The sequence below is a fragment of the Anastrepha obliqua genome, chromosome 2 (assembly GCF_027943255.1).
Source record: "Anastrepha obliqua isolate idAnaObli1 chromosome 2, idAnaObli1_1.0, whole genome shotgun sequence".
Lineage (NCBI taxonomy): Eukaryota > Metazoa > Arthropoda > Insecta > Diptera > Tephritidae > Anastrepha > Anastrepha obliqua.
This window is the reverse complement of record NC_072893.1, coordinates 54239366-54262870: the sequence shown is the minus strand read 5'-3', so window position 1 is coordinate 54262870 and position 23505 is coordinate 54239366. Positions and strand designations below refer to the sequence as shown.

The 23505-nt window shown below is 40.3% G+C and overlaps 3 protein-coding genes across 3 annotated transcripts; all 3 read right to left on the bottom strand.

The window, feature by feature from the left end:
• Positions 1-7452: 7452 nt before the first annotated feature.
• On the bottom strand, positions 7453-11971 carry LOC129238149 (RNA-binding protein 12). Its single transcript, XM_054873185.1, has 2 exons — positions 11894-11971; positions 7453-8316 (listed from the first exon to the last, which is right to left on the bottom strand). Exons 1-2 carry the CDS (start codon positions 11969-11971, stop codon positions 7453-7455), a joined length of 942 nt encoding a protein of 313 aa, XP_054729160.1.
• Positions 11972-12383: 412 nt separating this feature from the next.
• LOC129238148 (loricrin-like) lies at positions 12384-13979 on the bottom strand. The gene is made up of 3 exons (XM_054873184.1): positions 13950-13979; positions 13409-13709; positions 12384-13030 (listed from the first exon to the last, which is right to left on the bottom strand). Exons 1-3 carry the CDS (start codon positions 13977-13979, stop codon positions 12384-12386), a joined length of 978 nt encoding a protein of 325 aa, XP_054729159.1.
• A 3584-nt stretch (positions 13980-17563) lies between these two features.
• On the bottom strand, positions 17564-21530 carry LOC129238147 (skin secretory protein xP2-like). Its single transcript, XM_054873183.1, has 2 exons — positions 21507-21530; positions 17564-19036 (listed from the first exon to the last, which is right to left on the bottom strand). Exons 1-2 carry the CDS (start codon positions 21528-21530, stop codon positions 17564-17566), a joined length of 1497 nt encoding a protein of 498 aa, XP_054729158.1.
• Positions 21531-23505: the final 1975 nt, after the last annotated feature.

Below are 23505 nucleotides of genomic sequence, written 5' to 3'. Positions count from 1 at the left end.
CCGACGTCAAAAATGTTTAAGTTCATCCCAAAAAAGCCACATTTGTGGGAAGTCATGCTTCATTATTACCTTTTAAAGAAAAGTGCGGCTGAAAGGTAGCGAAGGGGCACCGAAAAAATTCGAAGATACTCAACTTCAACAATTCATGGATGAAGGCGCATGCAGTGCCGTCAAACCCTTGATGATAAGTCTGAAGAGTCGCTAAACGTCTGCATGCGATGGGAATGGTTCAGAAAGCAGGTAACTGGGTGCCACACAACTGAAGGAGAGGGTTATCGAGAGATGTTTGGTGGCGTGTGAGATGCCTCTTGCACGGCAGAAAAGAAAAGGTTATTTTTCGATGAAAAATTGATCTATTATGAAAACCCTAAGCGTCGAAAAAGTTGGAGCCTGCTAGGTGAACCAGGCGCATCGACAACGAAAAAAAAAAATTCATGCTTCAAAGGTTATCTTGTGCATCTTGTGGGATCAGAAGGGTGTCATCTATTATGAACCCCTTAAACCATCACTTGCGATCACCGGCGATCGTTACCGACTGCAGCTAATGCGTTTGAATCGAGCTCTCAAAGAAAAGCGTCCGGAATGGGACGGTGAGACGGTGGGACGGTAGACATGACAAACTAATTTTGCTGCATGACAACGCCAGGCCACACGTTGCTAAATCGGTCCAGAAATATTTAGCGCGACTGAATTGGGAAATCCCGCCTCACCCGCCATATTCCCCAGACATTGCACCTTCGGATTATCAGCTGTTCCGATCAATGCAGGCAGCCGTTATTGGAGAGCGCATCGCAACAGGCTCAATGAATGGGTCGAGTGAAAAGAACTCGAATTTTTCGTCAGAGGAATCCGTATGCTGCCTGAAAGATGGAGTAAAGTTGTAAATAGCTTCCAATGACACATACTTAACATCATGCATTTATTATTTAATTGTTCCAATAATTCGTAATTTTGGCTAAGAAAGGACGGAAACTGATTCCCATACCCAATAAATATTCATCTTATTCAACGACGATTTTTCATCTGTCACATCGCTTAGTGGCTGCCGTTGTGCCATTCAAGAAAGAAGTATTTTAAATATTACAAATTTAGACATTTAGTTTTCAATGGAAACTTTCTGTTCGTTGAATTGTTGACATATGCAAATACATTTGTCTAATTTGAAATAGCAAATCAATTAGGCGGGCATTAATAAAATTGGTGTTGAGTTATACTAATCTGCATGCAATGTGTACGTATGTTAATATGTTTGTATGTTTACATGTTTACATTTTTATTACCCAAGGCTAAGATTAAACAGATACCAACATGCACACTTTTGATGTATTTCTAGTTTTAATTATGCACCTACTTACATAGACACACACATAGATTTGCTGACATAATAAATCTCTTAAGCCACATGTATGTTCGTATGTAGAAGAGTTCAATCAATCTCTGTGTATTATAAATATTTTTGTGCTAAAAAAATTATAAAAAATTATACGAATTTGTAAATCAGCAACTGAGAGCTACTTCATGAACGGAACGAACTATCGAACATTTTGGGAATAATCACAATAAAAAAGCTCATAAATTTTTATTAGCTGTTTCTATTTTTGGTAAATTATTTGTTGTGAATTTTGAAATATTTAAGTTTATAGTGTTATAGATGTATGTTGGTATGTATCACATATTTGCATACGCAGCAGGTTGACTTCTTGTGTTTGAAAGCCTGTAGGGAAAACTTATGCTGGTGGGATTAATTTCTGATTTAGTGGCAGTATCATTATGAAAAAGTATTACGAGTATGTAATATGTCATTAAACTCGACTCTGCGTATTTTTATGATTTTTTCAAATGACAGACTATGTATTTAATTATTTTTTTATTTTTTTATTTAATGATCTAAAAATGCATTATCTCTTACATGCTATGAAAAACAGATTAATGCTAAATAATTCAATCAAAAATAAATTAAACTTGTAATTTATTTGTTTCAATGTAATAAATGAAAGACAATGTAACATTTCTTATAATTTACGGAGAAAGAACATTAGATAATATCAGGTCAGTCCATAAGTTCGTGCGTTTTTTAAAGGTGGTTTTAAGATCAATAAAAAATATGTTTAAAGTATTTAGTAATCAATAATAAATTTTCCTTCATTATTTACAATGTCTTTCCAAAGTTTAGGCAAATTTTTAATTCCCTGTTCAAAAAATTTTTAGTTCTTGGAGCCTTCGATATCCCTTTTTATAGCATCTTTTGAGGAGTAGTTCTTGTTACTTATATGGGATTGAAGTCCGCGGAAAAGGTGATAATCACAAGGTGCAATATCCGGAGAGTATGGTGGATGCGGCATTAGCTCCCATCCGAGCTCATTCAGCTTGCCTAATGTTTGCCTTCTGGTATGAGGTCTTGCGTTGTCGTGGTGAAACAAAACTTTGCGTCTATTCACTAAAGACGGTCGATTTTTATTAAGTGCCTCAATCAGGTTTGATAGCTGATGGGAATAATAATCAGCAGTTATCGTCTGATTTGGTTCCAGAAGTTCATAATAAACAATACCGGCCATATCCCACCAAATAGACAGGAGAATATTCTTGGGGTGAAGGTCATCTCTAGGGGTCGGTTCTGGTGTTTCATCTTTATCTAACCATTGGCGTTTGCGAACAGGTTTATTGTAAAGGACCCATTTTTCATCACCAGTAACGATACGGTTCAAAAAACTTTCATTTTCAAGCCGTTGCAGCAGCTGAGAACACACATTCACTCTCTGCTGAAGGTGGGCGACGGAAAGTTTATGCGGAACCCATTTTTCCAGCTTTGAAACCTTTCCGAACTAAACCAGGTGCCTGTGAACTGTTCATGCGATGAATTTAACCTCTGATCTATCATCTAGGCTGTCAGCTTGCACGAGTTCGAGCAATTCGTCGCAGTTACCACTTCTGAATTTTGCTAACCACTTTTGCGCAGTCCTTACACTCACGGTATCCTCTCCGTGAACAGTGTTTATTTCTGCAGCAGCAGTTGTTGCATTTTTACCACTTTTATAAAAAAATACAAAATATTCCTCTTATACGCGTTCGAAGATTCCATTTTATTTTTTAACAACGCGCTTCTATCCGCGATTAAAATCACTTGTTGAATGCACAATATATCAAAGAAAATATAAATAGTTCCGTTATATTCCGCGAATATATTTTCGTATGCAAAAATCATACAAAAGTGAAATTATGGGTAAAATACGCACGAACTTATGGACTGACCTGACACTTAGAATTTAGTTCAACACTTCATTTTATTGAAGAAAAATCTAGGCCAATGCGATTTGAAAGCGAATTAAATTCTGTCAAAGCTCTAGAGTTCGGAGCACTGGAAGCATAATTAGTTCTAACCATCTCTAACAAGAAAATATCACAACTTCATTAGCTTCGCTCAGGAATATTGAAATTTATTTTACCGAGTAGCGAAGGGGTGTCAACCGCCCCACTTACCAAATCGAAAACGAAAGTGAGGGAGAGATAAATCCTTCTAATATTTAGTGTTTTTAGATTAATGAGCAAGCACCGACTTTTTCAGGAATTGGATCAGTGAAATTCACAGATTGTAAAGCATAACGCACAAAAGCTTTCTGGACACATTCAAGCCTACTAATATGACAAACGTAATATGACCTCCAAATAAATACGGCGTATTCGAACGCACCAGAGAGGTATACAACAGCTTCAAAATGTATGGATCAACAAAGTCCGAACTAAAACGTCGAATCAAAGCAAGTGCAAAATAGAATTTTGCAATTATGTAATTTAAATGTCTTTGAAAAGAGAATCTAGAGTGAAATACCACACCAGGATCAATAATTTCACTTCGATTGGGTAAACTAGAACCACCAATGTGGTGGGAAGTGGGTATACCAGAGAAAGCTTTGGGATAAGAAACATAAAGACACGTGCTTATATTAAAATCTAACTTATTTCTTTTACACCAAGCAACGACTTTAACTAAATCAGTTTGAAGATTTATAGAGTCCGCTGTAATTGTACTCGGTGATTATATCCCTAAATCATCAGCAAACTTAGTCTTGCCATAAATTCTGTGAAAGATTTTACAATGCATACGGCGAGTACAAATTCGCCGAAAAAGTTCCGTTATTTTTGCGTTTGTTCGTATGCATTCACTACTCATAAATTATACTCAGTTTCGTGGCAAAATTCGCTTGTTGTATTAAAAAAAGTGAGGTAAAAGTGCGAGTGAGATTTACGATTTGCTGAAAAACTGAATATTTCGAGAAAGTTTGTTTACCGCATGATAAATCGTTTTTCCCAAGCGTCTGAAGTGACAGACAGAAAAAATGTGGGCGTTGGGACCAGTACAGCCATAAAAGCCGTTCGAGAAAGAATTCGCAGAAATGCATCTGGAAAGCAGAAAATCATGTTCAGGGATATGAATGTGTCGACCAGATCCATGTCAAGACTAATTAGAGATGATCTCCACATGAAAGCCTTCGGAAGCTCAACTGACCATATTTTAAGAACGCGCTTGAAGAAAATTATACTCGACAGATGCAAGCAGCTTCTTCGGTGGCACGCAGTCAACGGTCATGAAAATATTCTTTTCACAGGCGGGAAAATTTTCAATATCGAAGAAGTTTTCAATAAGCAAAACTACAAAATCTATCCTAAAACTTCTCAAGACGCAAAAAATGTTGTTCCAAGGGTTCAGCGCGGCCACCAACCAGCCTGCGTAATGGTTTTGTGGTGAGTGTCTTGTAAAGGCGTTACATCTCTTCATTTCTGTGAAAGAGAGGTAATGACCGGGGCAAAAGTGTACTAAGAGGATATCTCAGAAGGCATGGTGAAGCAGTTAAGCAGCACTTTATTCTATCTTACAGCAAGATTCCGCTCCAGCACATAACGCAAAAACCACCCAACAGTGGCTAAAAGACAATATTTCTGTATTCATAGCCGTAGAAGATTGGACGTCTGGAAGTCTAGATCTGAATCCATTGGACTACAGTTTGTGGCCAGAATTGGAGAACAAAGTCTAACGAAGGCCTCACAGAAATTTGTAGAGTCTCAAACAACCTTGGGTCGAGGAGCGACGTCAATATCCATGGAAACCGTGCGTGCTGCAACTGAATGGCCTATTCCTTTGAAGAATTGTGTAAAAGCAAATGGTAACCCTTTCGAATTAAAATTTAATTTTTTTTGTTTTAGTATTCACATGTTTAAATTAAAAAATTATAATTTCATATCTATAACGGACTTACCATAAATTGTAATAGAACTTCTGGCAGGACTAAGTATAAAAGAAAATTTGCGTTATTAAAATAACTAGAAATGTCATTAGCAAAAATTATAAAAAGCAGGGGACCCTGTATACTGCCCTGGAGTACACCAGAGGACGCAATAAAAAAATAGATGACGCACCTTCAACATTAACAACAACATTAACAACTTCAGAGAGGAGAGATAGGATTTAATCCATTTTAAAAGAGTGGAGTGAAATCCTAAAGCCCTCAGTTTGAAAATTAAACCCGTGTGAATAACATTAACAATTTGGAATTTTTTATGTTGATATGTAATAATATCATATTGTTGATATACAATATACAACCGCCGTAGCCGAATGGGTTGGTGCGTTTCGAATCTGAAACACGAAAAAATGAAGAAAAAGGTTTTTCGAATAGCCCTAATAGTGGTCGCCCCTAGGCAGGCAATAGAAAATCTCCTCCATCAAGACGCACGCCAAAAATAGGAAAGGGAGCTCGGCAAAACACCCAAAAAGAGTGTACGCGCCAATTATAAAGGGTGATTTTTTAAGAGCTATAGGAAGGTTTTCAAAAAAACACACGTAAAATTCAGAAAAATTCACGAAATTTTTATTTAAATCGATAGTACAGTCCATATAATTTAATGTTTGAAGATTATTTCATGCCAATGTTGACCGCGACTGCGCTTCAAATGGTCCATCCGCTTAGTCCATTTTTGGCATACTCTTTCCAATCTTTCGGCCGGTATCTCACATATAAATGCATTAATGTTGTCTGCCAATGCGTTAATTGAAGCAGACTTGTCTGAATAGACATGAGCTTTAACATAGTCCCACAAAAAATAATCTAAAGGCGTTATATCGCACGATCTGGGTGGCCAATTGACAGGGCCCGAACGTGAAATAAAATGTTCACCGAACTCGCCTCTCAACAAGTCCATTCTTACGCGTGCTGTGTGGCATGTGGCACCGTCTTGCTGAAACCACATTTCATGCAAGTCAAGCTCTTGCATTTTGGGCAAAAAAAAGTTGGATATCATTTCACGGTAGCGCTCACCATTCAGAGTTTCGTTACGATTCGCAGCATCTTCGAAGAAGTACGGTCCAATGATATCTTCAGCCCATAAACCGCACCAAACTGTGACCTTTTCTGGATACATTGGTAGCTCTTGCAATTCTTCTGGCTGATCTGGTATTATTTTTAGTACAAGATTTTTGCATTTTATGCCATTGTGCAACCGGGCTATACATGGAAAATCCTCTTTATTACTTTGCATGCATTCTTATCAGCGTTAGGTGACCGCGATTGTAGCTATTTGCAAATTAGTAAATAAAAAACGTCGAAGCGTGTTTATTTTTACAGTGTCTGCTACCAGTCGCCACCGGTCTCAATGTTGTCCCTGATAATGGCAATGAATATCTGTTCACTCTCCATTCATTGAATGCAGAAACCTGAAGAAAAACATAAATTGCACGCGTAAATGGCGGCAATTAAAAGCAAAATAGTATAAACAGACAAATTAACCTGTACATACAGTGACTGTTGTCAAGCGGACATATTAACTACATAATAATTACAGCTGAGGTGTTAGCTGCGTTCGTAAATGCGTCATATAGTCCACCTCAAGCAAGCATCTAACCATGAGAAAATTAAGTTAAGGGTAGAGCAAGCACACTATAAACATACTTATAGTGTACACTGTACTCCACTACTCCACTTAGTAACGCCAAGCTGAGGTCACCGAGCCTATAATGCGTTGGCGCGTGCATGTAAGTGGCTCACGAAATGCGTGCACGAAATGTTATTTTTCATTCAAATATGCAAAAAAAAAAAAACTATTTCACAACAACAACAATCCATTAAAGTATCTTCAAACTGCAAAAATATTTACACGTTACGATTTAATTTATTCGGCGATTTATTTCAAAACCATTTGTAGGAAGATTTATTAGTGGAATATTCACACTCCTAAATATGTTAATGCTAAAAAATCATAAATTAGAAAAAAATACATACATTTTAGGCGTTATGTTTCACGCATTCTCTTGGACAAGCTATAAAATGCTAAATGAGTTGATGCAATAAAAACAGCCCATAAAAAAACAAAAACAAAAAAAAAAAATAATAATAACAATAAAATTAGACCTAATACTTGGCAGTTAAAACAAAAAAATAAAAAATCAAAAGCCATCAAAAATTATTTCGGTTTGTCGTAGACATAACCACCGTTTTCTCCGTAAATGGTATCACTGGCAATGAGACGCGTTTTTTGGTCACGGACATCATAGCCGGATTCCTGGTTGCTTGTTTGATAGGGCACACCCGGAAAGCCTCCAGGGAAACCTTGGCCGGAAAAGCCTTGTCCAGGGAAACCTTGTCCAGGGAAGCCTTGTCCAGGGAAGCCTTGTCCAGAAAAACCTTGTCCAGGAAAGCCTTGTCCAGGGAAGCCTTGTCCAGGGAATCCCGGAGCACTAAAGGCTTGCCCAGGAAAGCCTTGTCCAGAAAAGCCTTGGCCAGAGAAGCCTTGTCCAGGGAAACCTTGTCCAGGAAAGCCTTGTCCAGGGAAGCTTTGACCAGAAAAGCCTTGTCCAGGGAAGCCTTGACCAGGAAAGCCTTGACCAGGGAAGCCTTGTCCAGAAAAGCTTTGTCCGGGAAAACCTTCTCCAGGATAAATTGGATACTGTCCAACATAAACCGAAATAGGCACAGTAGATGTGGGAAAACCTTGTCCTGAGAACGCGGGACTGGAACCGGGGAAACCTCCAAAACCAACAAGGCCAGGTTGTGTGAAGGGATCGCTAGCTGCTTCGCTGGATGCGCCGTCGCTTGCGGGATTATCTGCTGCGTTATCCAGTGATTGCTGCACATCCGTTACGACATGAGCCTTCCCATTTGTGGCTTCGTCAAGCAGCACTTCATCATGTTGCACCTGTTGCTGCGGCTGTATTTTCTGATCTAAACGTTGAGCTGCAGCAGCAGGCGGCAAATATTGACGACTTAAGTGACTGACATCGGCCACACTGAATGCAATCAAAGCGTGGAGTACAAGAAATTTGGTGAGCTGTGAGAAATATGAAAGATTCCTGCATGACTTCCTATTGCTGACTTCACAAATATTTAAGACATACCATTTTTATTTTATGCGCATGCGTTCGCTTGCCCGATGAACTTAGAATGGGAACTAAATTCGAAGTTCTTTTGAGTTGACTATTTTATACCTTTTGAAGGCCAAAGTGTTATTCAACTCTTCAAATTCGTTCCAAGTCTCTTTTAGGTTTTCACGCTTGAGAACTTTCTTTAGTGTGACTTTCTAATGCCAATTAAAGAGTGCTAAAGACTCCATTTATGGTGTATAGAAATGATTTAAGCGTAGTTCAGGTAGGCAGCAACTTTAGAGCTTCATCATATATGTTTGCATCTACCAATGTAGTTTTATAAAGAGCCCAGTAGGGAAATCCGATACCATCGAACTATTTAGCTTCAATGGAATTGAAATCGAATTGTGAGAGGCTCATATTTCTCCGCTCATCAATTAGCTTCGGTCTTTTTTTTGCCCTCCAAGTCCAGCTAGTAGACACAGGATTACTGTATTCTAGTTCATCGCAAACATGGGTGCTCCAAGGCCTGATTCTGACCAGAAACCTTACCTGGAAGGCAGACTATCGGAAAGTCATTAGCTGATTGTAATGGCTACTGGAAATAACTATTTTTAGAGATGGATCCTCTTGCGTGGCGGCCGCCGCAGCCGAATGGGTTGGTGCGTGACTACCATTCGGGAGTAAGTAGATTCGAATCTCCGTGCATAAAACATTAAAATGAAAGAAAGTTTTTTCTAATATCGGTCGTCCTTCGGCAGACAATGGCAAACTTCCGAAAAAGCCATGAAAAAGCTCCTCAGAAAAAAAACTATCTGCTGTTCAGTGTCGGCTTAAAACTGTAGGTCCCTCCATTTGTGGAACAACATCAAGACGCACGCCACAAATAGGAGGAGGAGCTCGGCCAAACACCATGTATGTATGTATCCTAACCTAATCTGTGGTTAGATTAGGGTTCCTTTCGAGGAAAACTATGAGACAACAGGGGAGAGTGCAAAAAGTGGCTTTCACGGGAATCAGTAGACACTAAAGATCACCCCTACTCTAGCGCTTAATGCGTTGTTAAAGCCGCACCCTGCAAATATTTATTTTAATAGCCATGCAGTTATCTAAGTCTGGCTTCAGCTTAAAAACGTTCACGACTTCCCCGGGCGAGACCCAAAAAAATATATCTCTCCGAAGCCGAACTTATCTTTGCCTGAAGCTAAAGCAATTTTAAGGAAAAGTGGTGTTAATGTATCGAAAGACACGATTCGTTCACGTGCAAAAGACCTCAAATTCCGGAGCACATTGAAGAAATCGCTGCTCTCATTACCAGACATTGAAAAAATATTTGCATGGGCTAAGACGAATTCAGAACCGAATTGCGCCAATATAAAATTCATAGATGAATCTTTTTTTTGAACGAGTAGTTGCATCCGTAGATCCCCGGTCTACTGCTAATAATCGACAACTTCAACGAACTGCCCTTTTATTCGAAATGTCATTTTGTCCATTTGCGCTCGAGATCATTAGAGCGATCACCTAAATATAACAATGCGGCAACCATCAATAATGTAGATACCCTTAAACCGGCGCTGTGTGACCGGAATCCATCTCATCCCATCACTTCTGTGGTACTTATCAGAAGAATGATGGGGTGGAATCTTCTAGCATCTTCGTACTTTTGCGCGGCTAAGACATCTTGGCTCTAACTTTTTAGCGCTTCTACGTTTGAGGAGCTTTCAAGCTTGATTTCTAATCCTCATTGCTCGAGTATCCCTTTTGTATCTTCTTTTACTCCAAATGAGTTTCCATCCTTTCGGGGACTATCATCTAACCACAGTTGCTCTAATCTCAGGTTTTTCCTACAGGGCTATTGCATATTCGTATATTCTTTGACCGCTAAAAAGATCACCAAATATCATAAATGCTTAAGTTTTTAAAATTCCAAAACCGGCGAAATGCAGGCCGAAGTGTGACTTTTGATGAACCTCAAATTTATGCTCAGACTTCGTTGATTGACATTTGTTTTTCCATCGTTAACCTAATAAATCTGTGGGCGCTTTGTTATTCCATTTTAGATTTGTTTCGTTTTTAATTTACATATCAAGGTGCGCCAAATTAATGGGTTTGCATAAATTTTATGTTACGAATTGGATGGACTAAGAGTTGCAAAAAACTGAACGAATAATACCCATAATTGTTGTTGTCTTATTCATTTTATTTTAACACCATCTTTTCTTCAACATTGTGTAATTAAAAGCATTCACTCTATTCAAATAACTAATGCCTAGAAGTAGACAAATAGACATTTTATTTGATACAATGATGAGCCAGCTATCATCATGAAACACCTTTTAAATAGTTGCGCTAAGAAGGAATTTTCTCTAGTCCTGCAATACCTTCCTCCGCTAGATAGGATAACTGTCGATGTTACCGAGATAGTCTCATGTGGTCTCCCCTGATTTTGCCTCGAGGTCAGTCCTGAATATAACTCCTTAATTTTCAATTCTGATGCGGCGTAGTTGTTTAGCAGGTGTAAGAGTTGCTTATAATGGGTTGCTTTGGGGTTTTTCATTAAGAGTTCTATAGAAGCGCATTTGGTCAATTTGTCAGCTAGTTCGATTCAGTGTGCGTGGTTTCAGGGAATTTGGGACAGTTTAGTTGTCACTCTAAAACCTCTGATCCGATGTTTCTTCTCAGATGCCAGTCAGGCAGTTATATTTTCTGCCTGGGGGATGTCTGGAGATCTAAATAAATGTTTGATAAAATCTCTGTAAAGATTGATATCGTAATTCTCCAGTTACTGGTACGAGGGGTGCCTTTTATATGTCGGAATTAGAGAACAAAACCAAATTTTAATCATCGAAAATCACTTTTTTGTTTTTTAAAATATTCTCCATGAAGATCTATACACTTTTGCATGCGTTTGAACCAATTGTCGAAGCACTTTTGCCATGAAGTACCTCAAAAACATGCATTCTGCATGCCGCAACCGTCGAAAAACGTTAACCTCTCAGTTTGTTTTTTACGTACGGGAATAAAAAGAAGTCATTCGGTGCCAAGTCAGAACTTTACGGCGGTTTTGGACGACCTTCACGAAATTCGTCTTGGAGTGAACTACGACCACGATTGAATTCACCATACCATCGATAAACACTGGTCCTTGATGGAGCTTCATCGCCAAAAAATGAATTAAGTTCATCCATGCCATGTTGCTGAGTTAATCCACGTCGAAAGTTGTAAAAAATAATCGCACGAAAATGTTCACGATTTAATTCCATTTTTGGACCGAGATGAATCTTTTAAGTTACTGTAAATAACACAAATAGCGCTGGTATTTCAAAACGTTCTGAGTACGTAAAAGCCAAAAAATGTCAAACTTTGCGATACAGCTGTCAGTTGCCAGATTGCAACACCAGGGTTGCCAAATCCCTATGTATAAAAGGCACCCCTCGTACTAGTGAATTATTTGAATCTGGCTTTGGACTGATTTTATGCAGAACAGACTGTCTACAACTCCACTCCTATGCTAAATTAGATAATTAAATTACGTCTAACCCATAATTTCGTTTCTTCTTCATTTGCATTGATGTAAAGATGGGCAAGTTGGTTATAAGCTCCAGGCACCATCAACATTCAGCCAAGGTTTTGGAAAATCATCTCAAAGATCTTTCAACATAACTTAAGTTCAGCCCAACTAAGGCCGGTCCTGCTCGTCGAGTTTTTATAACAGATCTCTTCTCATAAGCAGCTCATCCACATCATTGACAGTTCTCTTATGTTTTGGAGCTCAAGTTGGCCCTAAGGTGTTGTTTTCTCATTTGAACTTAATTTCGATTTAAGAGTGGAAGTAACTTAGAAGGGGAAGCCGAAAAACTGATCATTTCAGACGCCGGTTCAGGCTTTTAACTTGATGAACTGACAACAAGAAAATAACATAACGATAACAGTATCCAAATACTTTAAAAAATTATTTTAAAAAAAATTTTTATTAAAAACAGAACTATTTACAAAATGACTTATTATAGTTTCAAGTGATTTACTTCTTTCAGTAGATGTAACCTCCGTTAGAAGCATACTGAGTACCAACATTGTTACCAGAGTATGATGATCCGCTCGACGAGTGGGATGAACTACCTGACGAGTATGAGGAACCACCTGATGAATAGCTAGGAGCAGAGTATCCAGCAGAGCCACCGCTAGAGTTAACACCAGCAGAGCTACCAGCTGAACCACCGCTGGAGTAAGAGTAACCGCCATCACTACCGCCGGAGGATTGGGATGGGGTCGAGTAAACCGGAGCTGGTGCGGGAGCAGAATACACGGGAGTTGAGGCGGGAGTAAAGTACGCTGGGGCTGGAGCAGGAGCGGGGACCGAGTAACTAGAAGAACCGCCCGAGACACCAGCTGAACTACCGCTTGAGTAAGAGTAGCCACCATCATTACCGCTTGAAGAAACAGGTGCAAAATATACTGGAGACGGTGTTGGCGTAGAGTGTACTGCAGCTGGTGCGGGTACTGGAATAGAGTGCACTGAACCAGGAGCTGGAGCGGAGTATTCTGAAAAACCGCCAGACACACCAACTGAGACGCTGTTTGGGTATGAATAACCACCACCATTTCCGCCTGAAGAATATGATGGACTTGAAGAAACAGGCCCAGGGGCTGGTGCAGAATATACTGGAGACGGAGCAGGCGCAGAGTGTACTGGAGCTGGAGCGGCTACTGGCGCAGAATATACTAAACCTGGAGATGGGGAGGAGTGTTCAGAAGAACCGCCAGACACACTAGCTGAGCCGCCGTTTGAGTACGAATAACCACCATTATTACCAACTGAAACCTGTGATGAAGCCGAGTATGCGGCCACTGGACCGGCTGTAGAATATATTGGAACTGAAGCTGGTGCAGAGTATACTGGCGCTGAAGCTGGGGCTGGGACTGGTGCAGAAGAGGCAGGTGCTGGAGCAGGCGTTGGTTCAGAATAGACTGGCGTTGGAGCAGGGGCGGAGTGTACTGGCGCTGAAGCTAGGGCCGGGGCTGGTGCAGGGGCGAAGAATACTGGAGTGGGTGCTGAGTAGCTTTGTGAAGGTGGCAAGTATTCGTTAGATGGAGCAGAATAAGAGGAGCCACCCCCACCTGATGAGTAAGAACCAACTCCTGAGCCACCAGAATAGTATGAGCCACCAACAACCCCACCTGAGGAGTGTGAGCCACCTGCGGAACCACCTGAGGAATATGCTCCGCCGCCGCTACCACCTGAAGAGTAAGAAGGACCACCGTAGTTGGCAGTTGGTGGCAAGTATGTCCTCGACAAATGGCTGACGTCAGCCGCAACGAAGGCGACCAAGGCAAGAGTGGCAGCAAGGAAGAGTTTCTGTAACGGAATGGAAAGAGAGAAGTGTAAAGTGATGATTGCGAGCAGCTAGTTATATTTTGGATCTCCGGTTGAGACCGTGTGCCGCTGTATCGAAATTTATAATTTATATATATTATATTTTAATTTAAATAACTAAAATTTAATTTGCTAGTCTGAAACTTCACACTTTGTTTGAAAACTTTTATACAGTAACCATTAAGAATACTTGGGAGCGAATTTGAATAAATTAAAGATTACTGTTTTTGAAAATATGAGTTCACGTACCATTTTGCTCCGATGATAAGATGTGGTCTATTAGAAAGGATGAGACTACTTGGCTGAAAGAAGACTTTATTGGAACTGACGTTGTCCCACAAATTAACTGATCAATTTATACAAAAACTATGCTTACACATAAAATGTGTTTTTTTTCGCTACACACGCGCAGCAACCACCGCTTCTGCCGTTACCCGCGAAGGCCGTCCCAACCGCATACGGCTATGCTGCGGACGTAAAACGTGTTATTTGATTTACAATGCATATGCCAAAGTAATTCCAAAACAATGCTACCCACTATACCATAAAAATCTAAGAAACGAGCCGAATAGCAATAAAATTATAAGCTAAAAGATGAGCTCTGAGAGCGAATGATACGCCGTAATACGGATGGCCATCCTTGTCGGTACACTAAATATAGGGTGGTCCTGCTGTATGCGAGTTTGTAAGACTGTTACTCGCTTGGTAATTAGCTAATGGACAATACTCACGGTCTACGTCAACGTACATGCGTTCGGGAACATTGACTCGCTATGGAGTCGAATACAAATTGTACAGAAGATCTTGGATTATTCGCTTACAACGTCCAATTCACGCAGCAATCAAAGGTAAACCAACATCCGCTTTCTTATTGCTTCCAAGTTGGGATCTCAGCATCTGTGGATTCGAAAACTTATGAATGTTTGTTAAGAAGCGAAAGCATTCATAGAATGTGGAAGAGTGTGGCGTTTGGAGGTTAGAAATGCTATTTCAGTCAAGTGTGTCATGTTTACTGGATTGGACGATCTTTAGTTTCAGCAGAATTATGCACCATGACACCTTTATCCTTTGGCGGAGATCTCGACATTCTGCGAGCAACCAGAAAATAATTGAGATCTTTAAGATGAGTATCGTCCGACCATTTCGTAATACAGCAAATGAAAGTAAGTTCGACGGTACCAATGGTAAGATTTCGAATATAACTTTGAGCATTATGAACTAAAGTTTGTAAAAGTTAAAAAAAAAGTCAGATTGACAAATTTTAATTTATTTAATATAAGTCAAGTAAAGAAGCTACAGTTCGGGTCGGAAGATACTTCGAATATTTTGGTCTACTATAATCCTCACTTTACAGAAATACAACACAGCAGATGCCAGGGGATGGAGTGAGTATCCGAGTATTCAAATGGTCGAACAACAACTGGAAATCGAGATGTATGCTATAGCTTCTTTGATAAGTGGCGTCTTCGAATGTGGTCTACACCATTTCTTTTTAATTTTCATCCACCATATTGTGAGAAAATATTTTTATTAAAAACTTAGTTCTTAAATTCGTGAAGCTTTTCGAAGACGACTACTCAACCAACCTTTCCCTTTGAGTTCTCATCTTTAAACTTAGTCAAGTTATGTCTTCTAAATATTCTTCTCAATATTGAGCTTCCACAATAACTTTCTGTTCAGGACTAGGTTCATAGCGTTTTTATATTTGCTTTAATTCTACAACGATTTGTGTGCTGTTTGAGAAAGAGTTAGTATTCATCCGATAGAATTCTTTCTGGTCTACAAAACTATGTTAATTGTTTTTCTGAATTATTTACTTTTTTATTAATTTTGAGGCGTAGAACCGGAATACTCAGGAGGTAAAACTCAACATTTTCCACACCTGCTCTTATCTGCATTTCATCGAGGTCAAAAAGCTGCCGAAACAGCCCGAGATATTTGAAACGTTTATAGGGAAGGTGTCGTAGACGAGTCTACAGCACGGAAATAGTTTGCAAAGTTCACGTCAAAGACACGTCCCGTACCGGAAGGCCACGTGAATTCGTTGAAAAACGTCTCATATCACTTTTGAAGGAAAACGGTCGCCAAAGCAGTCGTGAATTGACGGAAATAATGAATTGCGATCATAAAACGATTCTCAGACACATTCATTCAATGGAATTTACAGAAAAATTGGGAGCCTAGAAACCTGGGTGCCTCACGAGCTCAACGAAAAAAACGAAGAAAGTCAAATTGCTTCTCAGCATCTCGCCCGCCATCGAGCAACACGCAATCATAAACAAAGCTTTTTGTACCGAATAGTCACCACAGATGAGAAATGGTACCTATGTGTATACATCAATATGAAGCAAAGAGAGTAGTGCGTGGCTTCAGAAGACACGTCAAAGTCGAGAGTTAAGCCAGATATTCATCCAAAGAAGATTGGGGAGACTATGAGGTCATGATACACTGGGAAATTTTCTAAAAGAATGCCACGGTCAATAAGGAGCCCTACATTGCCCCAGCTACGCAACGCGAATTAGACTATTCGACTGAAAAGACCTGGTCGACATGGTCAAACCATAATCCCCTTCGGCAAGGTCAGGTCCCATGCTACACGAGTCGTCAAAGCCGGACTCCAAGAGCTTTAATAGAGGCTCTTCAGCATCCGCTGTATTCTCCGGACCTTGCACTGACCGATTACCATCTCTTCCGCTCTCTGTCAAACCATATGAAGGGCGTTATTTTCGATAACAACGAAGTCCTTAAAATGATGAAGGTTACTTCTCTCCTTCTGGTACTCTTCCACAAATTGCGAATGCAGTAACCTCCGCTTGAAAAACGGAAGATAGCTGAAACCTGTTCAATATAGTTTCCCACAGTTGTTTTTAAGAACTTGAGAACTTTAAATGATAATACACAGCCGAAATATTGTTGGACATTTTTTTTTAGTATAGTCTAGTAAATAATTTCTTGGCATTCATTTTTTGAATATTATGTCCGGCATATGCCCGTCGCGGCTACGAGTTACATGGGCCATTCGATCAGTCAAATTTTTGACTACGTTTTCCAATAAATCTGAATAATAAATCTAAACGACCAGTAAATTTGCGGCACATTGCGACCATTTCACGTAGTCGAAAGATAAAGGATAAGAAGTTTAGAATGACTACGAGTCGAAATTTTAGCGTCTTATTCAATGCTTCCCTCTATGAACTTCACCAATTTCTTTTTTTTTTTCAAAGTAAATTTCCGTAATATGGAAGCGATATTCTGGCCTTAAACGATTCATGATGACTTGCCAAATCCTACTGAACAGAAATGTTAAGACCATTTGCCACCGTCAGCTGTGAAACCGTAGTTATCGATAACAATAGTTCTCATGCAGCAAAAAAATACCCGATGCAACATCGTCCACTCTTTTCCTTTCAATTTCAGATCTGTCTGACCATCGGATAGTACTTCGTTTATTTCCTCTTAAGTTTCATGAAATTAACCTTTTTCGAAAATGGATGAAGGGGTTCCCTTTTCTATTTAAATAGGCAATGCTCAATAATATCCTGGATATAACTAATTGGAAGTATATCGAAATTTCTGACTCATTTTCAGTTCTATGAATTGCACAACAAATAATTATAACCAATCAAAAAACTTTTAAAATATTTTCTAAAACAAAAATGTATTTAATAAAAATAAAGGTATTTACAACAAGTTGGGGAGGAGAAATGAGCTAGTTGATAGGGACTTATTTGTATGTGGCGCCTTAAGTAATTCAGCATTACAAAAAAATGTTTGCTAAGGTGCACTAAAATATATACAAAGTTCTACTTATTTTAGTTCCAAGCGATTTACTTCTTTCAGTAGATGTAACCCCCGTTGGAAGCATACTGGGTGCCAACATTGCCACCAGAGTATGATGAGCCGCCCGACGAGTGGGATGAACCACCTGATGAATAGCTGGGAGCAGAGTATCCAGCATCACCGCTTTCGCCAGAAGAATACGATGGACTAGAGTAGACCGGAGCTGGAGCTGGGGCAGGAGCAGAGTACACTGGAGCTGGAGCTGGAGCAGAGTACACTGGAGCAGATGCCGGAGCAGAGTAGCCGGAAGAACCACCGCTAGAGTAAGAACCTCCAACACCGCCGCTTCCGCCTGAAGAATATGATGGACCCGAGTAGACAGGAGATGGGGCTGGAGCGGGAGCTGAGTACACTGGAGCAGGTGCTGGACCAGAGTAGCCGGAATAATCGCCGTCAGCTCCACCAGACAAACCAGCTGAGCCGCTGCTTGGGTAAGAATAACCACCATCACTACCGCCCGAAGAGTATGATGGACCTGAGGAAACGTGAGCAGGAGCTGGGGCAGAATATATCGGAGCTGGGGCTGGTGCCGAGTAGACTGGAGCTGGAGCTGGAGCAGGAGCAGAGTGCACTGGAGCAGGAGCAGGAGCAGAGTACACTGGAGCAGGAGCCGGGGCAGAATATACCGGTGCTGGGGCTGGTGCCGAGTAGACTGGAGCTGGAGCTGGAGCAGGAGCAGAGTGCACTGGAGCAGGAGCTGGAGCAGAGTACACTGGAGCAGGAGCCGGGGCAGAGTAGCCGGAAGAACCACCGCTAGTGTAAGAACCACCAGCACCGCCGCTGTAGTGACCGCCACCGCTTCCGCCTGAAGAATATGATGGACCCGAGTAGACAGGAGATGGGGCAGGTGCAGAGTATACTGGTGCTGGAGCTGGTGCAGGAGCAGAGTAAACTGGAGCGGGTGGAGAGTAACTTTGCGATGGTGGCAAGTATTCATCAGATGGGGCAGAGTAAGAAGAACCGGTACCACCTGAGGAGTAGGAACCAGCTCCTGAGCCTCCAGAAGAGTATGAGCCACCAGCAGCCCCACCTGACGAATATGAACCACCTGCTGAGCCACCAGAAGAGTAAGAGCCACCAGCAGCTCCACCTGAAGAGTATGAACCTCCAACTGAACCACCTGAGGAGTATGATGGACCTGAATAGACTGGAGCTGGGGCGGGTGCAGAATAGCTTTGAGAAGGTGGCAAGTATTCGTTAGATGGAGCAGAGTAGGAGGAACCGCCACCACCTGAGGAGTAGGAACCAGCTCCTGAGCCTCCAGAAGAATATGAACCACCTGCTGAACCACCTGAGGAGTATGAGCCACCTCCGGAGCCGCCTGAGGAGTATGCACCGCCGCCACTACCACCCGAAGAGTAAGAAGGACCGCCGTAGTTGGCAGCTGGTGGCAAGTATGTCCTCGACAAATGGCTGACGTCAGCCGCAACGAAGGCGACCAAGGCAAGAGTGGCAGCAAGGAAGAGTTTCTGCAACGGAAGGGAAAGAGAGAAGTGTAAAGTGATGATTGCAACTAATATACGAATAAAATGATAGCGAATTGTGGGTTTTAAGTGCATGCAGAGAATTTTCAAAGCAGTAGCTAGTTATGTTTGCCGATGCATCGAAATTTCATAACTGAAATTCAATTTGCGAGTCCGAAACTTCACACTTTGTTTGAAAACTGTTACGCTTTAACCACCAACAATATTTAAGAGCTAATTTTATCGTACTTAAATAAATTTAAAAAAAATTTCAAAATATGAGTTCACATACCATTTTGCTCCGATGATAAGATGTGGTTATTAGAAAGGATGAGTCTACTTGGCTGAAAGAAGACTTTGTTGGAACTGATAATGATCCACATATCGGCTGACTATTTTATACGAAAATTATGTTACATAAAATATGTTTTTTGTTTCGCTGCACAACTCATCTGCATACACGCAGCAACCGCCGCAGCTGCCGCTTCCCGCGAAGGCCGTCTCAGTTGCAGAAAGCCACGCTACGCAATGATGCCGGCAAGCAAGTTTTATTTTTTTATTTTTAATACATATGTAAAATTTATTTGATAATAATGCTACCTCCCATCTCATGAAAAAAGGAATGAAAAAGCAATAAAAGTGTAAGTTAAAAGAGATGATCGCTAAAAGTGAATGATCCGTCTTAATATGGCTGGCCAACATTATCAGCAGAAAGGTAAAGGTTAGCGATTAACTGACAACACCTGTTTCTTTTCCAAAAAACTTTCTGAATTAGTTATTAAATTAAAAAAAGTAATACATTTTATGCTAAGAAAGGGGGTAATATATTTTTAGGTATGTGTATCAGCACATAAAAATTTGTTTGTTTCTAACTGATTTGCTTAATCCATTTGAGTAAAGAAGTCCAATAGGCAAAACAAGTTTAAGGACTCTAAATCAATCAATCATTTGAATAACTTTGATGAATTAGATCTTCTGGACTGGCAGACTCTGAATATTCTCAGCACTTAGTTGATGGCCGTCTTGGAAAATCACAATTTTTTTAATACGGGTGGAAGTGTTGCATACTTAAAAGAAATTGGAGCAAAATTATAGATTTGAAATATACAGCAGAAGAAAAAGAAAGAGAAAAATCATTTCGAGAAGTATTTGATGCGTTCAAGAAACCAGAAAACTATCTTACGGAAAGGAACGCGTGGAAAGTTTCGTGCGAACAATCGAATCCTTAAAATAATATGGAACCTGCTCTACATTTTAAACAGATGAGCTTCTTAATGAAATTATTCAGCATTTATTTATTATTTACACAATAGACCACTTCAGAGGTCGCAGTTCCACTATGACCCAATAAAAGTAATCAGTTAATGTAAGGAAGCAGAAGTCGCGGTCGCCTAAAGAACACTTTGAGAAGATCAACTCTCCGCAAACATGCAGCAATAACGGAGGATACTGTAAAAATAACTGCAAGCTGGAAAAGTCTTGTAGAGGTCTTATGCTCCAGAGAGGAGCGAAAAAAGGAGATAAATGAAATCATTGCACCAATAAATCAAGTATCGCTCGTTAAAGCCGGGACTCCAATTAAACAAGCCAATTAAGATTCAATACTGTGGAACTCATTGCCTTGAAAATAATGATCAGCACATTCGTTCTTCTCTTATGCCCACATATTGATGGAAAGCTACTGAGACCCTTTCTCTCAACCATTAAGTTGTGACTAGAACTCGATTTTCTCCTCTCCTCATTCATTTCTCTTTAAGTTTTAATATAAATGACCGGCTATTCCAGATAGGGTTGCTGCTAGATAAATCCGATAATGTTCGGCACAGTTGTATTACATACCAAAAGCCAAAAATATTTGTGTTGGCAAAATGACGCATAAATTTGACGAAAATCTTCATAGGAGGCCAAGTACTTCGATTGTTAGAAAGTGATGTGGAAGTAATATAGGGGGGTTCAATAAGTACCCGTGTTAGAAATGTAGGTAACGTTTTTTCAAAATTTTTATTTATTTTTAAACATAGTCCCTGTTTAGAAAGATATACTCCTCCCAACGCTCCAGCCATTTTTTAACCCTTCCTACAAATAGAATTTGTAGAACTCTCTAAAATACGCCAGTGTGTTGACGATGACTTCCTCGTTTGAACTAATTTTTTTTTCCCGCGAGCCATTTCCTTATGTTAGGGAACACGGAAAAGTCGCAGGGAGTCAGATCGCAATTCACGCAGTTTGGCGACCACAACTATGGATGAAAGTGTGGGTGCGTTATCGTGGTGAAACAGCACCTTCTTTTTCGCCAAATGCGGCCGTGTTCTTTCAGTTTTTTGTGAAAGCGGTCCAATAACTCACTTTAGTATTGTCCAGTGATTGTTCTTTCTCTTTCTAAAAAATCCATGACAGCATCCCCATAGACAGCACCCATCTTTGCTTTTATCTCCTCGCATTTTTCCCATCCAAAAACAAAAAAAAAGGGAATTACCAAACGGTACTGCAGTTTTGCCATCTTAGCGAAAAACACGAAACTCGTCTCTCTCGAATAGCTACCAAATCCAAACTAACCTATCAGTTTAGGTATAGTTTTTAAAGTGAAATATCTTCGATTCTTCTAAAAATGTTTAACCTTTTTTCATTTTTTAGGGCCAAATATACTTGTGAAATTTTAACAGATGCTTGGTTTGCTGGGAAGTTCTTTGGTAAGGTTATGAAACCACTAAATTTGCGAGGGTGCAACGGACTGTTTGCATTGGCATCACCGCATCATGTAGAACTTGTCATGGACATGGTAGCATTTTTTGGCAGTAACATCGTATTTCTCTGAAGCTCATACAGATTTCTCTATCCGCAAACTGGAGTTGGAAGGTCTTGCCAGGGCAATCTTTCCAAGTTGACCGGATTGGAACGACGGGAAGATGGTGATGTTGGTACCTCTGTCTTCACTGACGGCTCCACGATGGAATTGGGAGTTGGAGCAGGGGTTTTTTTAAATCAGCCAATCAGGCAAATGATTTTGCAATCCTGCAGGCATGTAAAATGCTTAAGGAACGTGGGAGCGAGGGAGATATTACAAGTTTTTCTGATAGTCAAGCCGCGACTAAGGTTCTGACGACGCCATAAGCCACTTCTGTAAGGAAGAGATCAAATATCTTGAGTGTGTAAGTAATATTTTTCTGATCTGGGTTCTAGGACATAGGTAAACCACCATCTGATTTCTTATTGCTTCCAAGTTTGGATCTCAGACTCTGTGGATTCGAAAACTTATGAATGTTTGTTAAGAAGCGAAAGCATTCATAGAATGTGGAAGGGTGTGGCGTTTGGAGGTTAGAAATGCTATTTCAGTCAACTGTGTCATGTTTACTGGATTGGACGATCTTTAGTTTCAGCAGAATTATGCACCATGACACCTTTATCCTCTGGCGGAGATCTCGACATTCTGCGAGCAACCAGAAAATAATTGAGATCTTTAAGATGAGTATCGTCCGACCATTTCGTAATACAGCAAATGAAAGTAAGTTCGACGGTACCAATGGTAAGATTTCGAATATAACTTCGAGCATTATGAGCTAAAGTTTGTAAAAGTTATTTACTTTTTTATTAGTTTTGAGGCTAATAAATGGAATACTCAGAAGGTAAAACTCAATATTTTTGACACCTGCTCTTATCTGCTTTTCATCGAAGTAAAAAAGCTGCCGAAGCAGCCCGAGACATTCGAAAAGTTTATGGAGAAGGTGTCGTAGACGAGCGTACAGTATGGAAATGGTTTGCAAAGTTCACGTCAAAGACACGTCCCGCACCGGAAGGCCGCGTGAATTCGTTGAAGAACGAAGAAAGTTGCTTTCAAATCGCTTCTCAGCAGATCGCCTGCCATGGAGCAACACGTTGTCATAAACACCGTTTTTTGTACCGAATTGTCACGGAAGATGAGATACTACATAGATATGAAGCAAAGGAAGGAGTAGGTGGCTCCAGGAGATACGCCAAAGTCGAGAGTCAAGCCGGATGTTCAACCAAAGAAGATCAAGTGTTTGGGGAGACTATGAACTCATAATACACTGGGAAATCTTCTAAAAGAATGCCACGGTCAATAAGGAGCCCTACATTGCCCCAGCTACGCAGCGTGAATTAGACTATTCGACTAAAAACACCTGGACAACATGGTCAAACCATACTCCTTCACGACAATGCCAGGTTCCATGCTACATGAGTCACGATTACCATCTTTTCCGCTCTCTGTCAAACCATATGAAAGACGTTACCTTCGATAACAAAGAGGTTCTTAAAAACTGGCTCAACAACTTCTTTGGCACCAGACCAGGCGATTTTTGACGGAACGGCATCAACAAATTGGTGGGGACCCAATCAAAGTCTGCTTCGATGGTACTCTTCCACAAATTGCGATTGCAGTAACCTCCGCTCGAAAAATGGAAGATAGCTGAAACCCGTTCGACATAAAGAGAGTTTTTTTAAGAACTTCAAAGCTT

Coding starts and splice junctions, on each gene's coding strand:
- LOC129238148 (XM_054873184.1), bottom strand. CDS start 13,979: ATGGTACGTGAACTCATATTTTCAAAAACA. Junction 13,710..13,949: donor AACTCATATTTTCAAAAACA/GTAATCTTTAAT, acceptor ATTCCGTTACAG/AAACTCTTCCTTGCTGCCAC. Junction 13,031..13,408: donor GCCACCTTCACAAAGCTACT/CAGCACCCACTC, acceptor TACACTCTGCGC/CTGCTCCGTCTCCAGTATAT.
- LOC129238149 (XM_054873185.1), bottom strand. CDS start 11,971: ATGTTGATGGTGCCTGGAGCTTATAACCAACTTGCCCATCTTTACATC. Junction 8,317..11,893: donor AAGAAGAAACGAAATTATGG/GTTAGACGTAAT, acceptor TATTTCTCACAG/CTCACCAAATTTCTTGTACT.
- LOC129238147 (XM_054873183.1), bottom strand. CDS start 21,530: ATGGCAAAACTGCAGTACCGTTTG. Junction 19,037..21,506: donor CAAAACTGCAGTACCGTTTG/GTAATTCCCTTT, acceptor CTTCCGTTGCAG/AAACTCTTCCTTGCTGCCAC.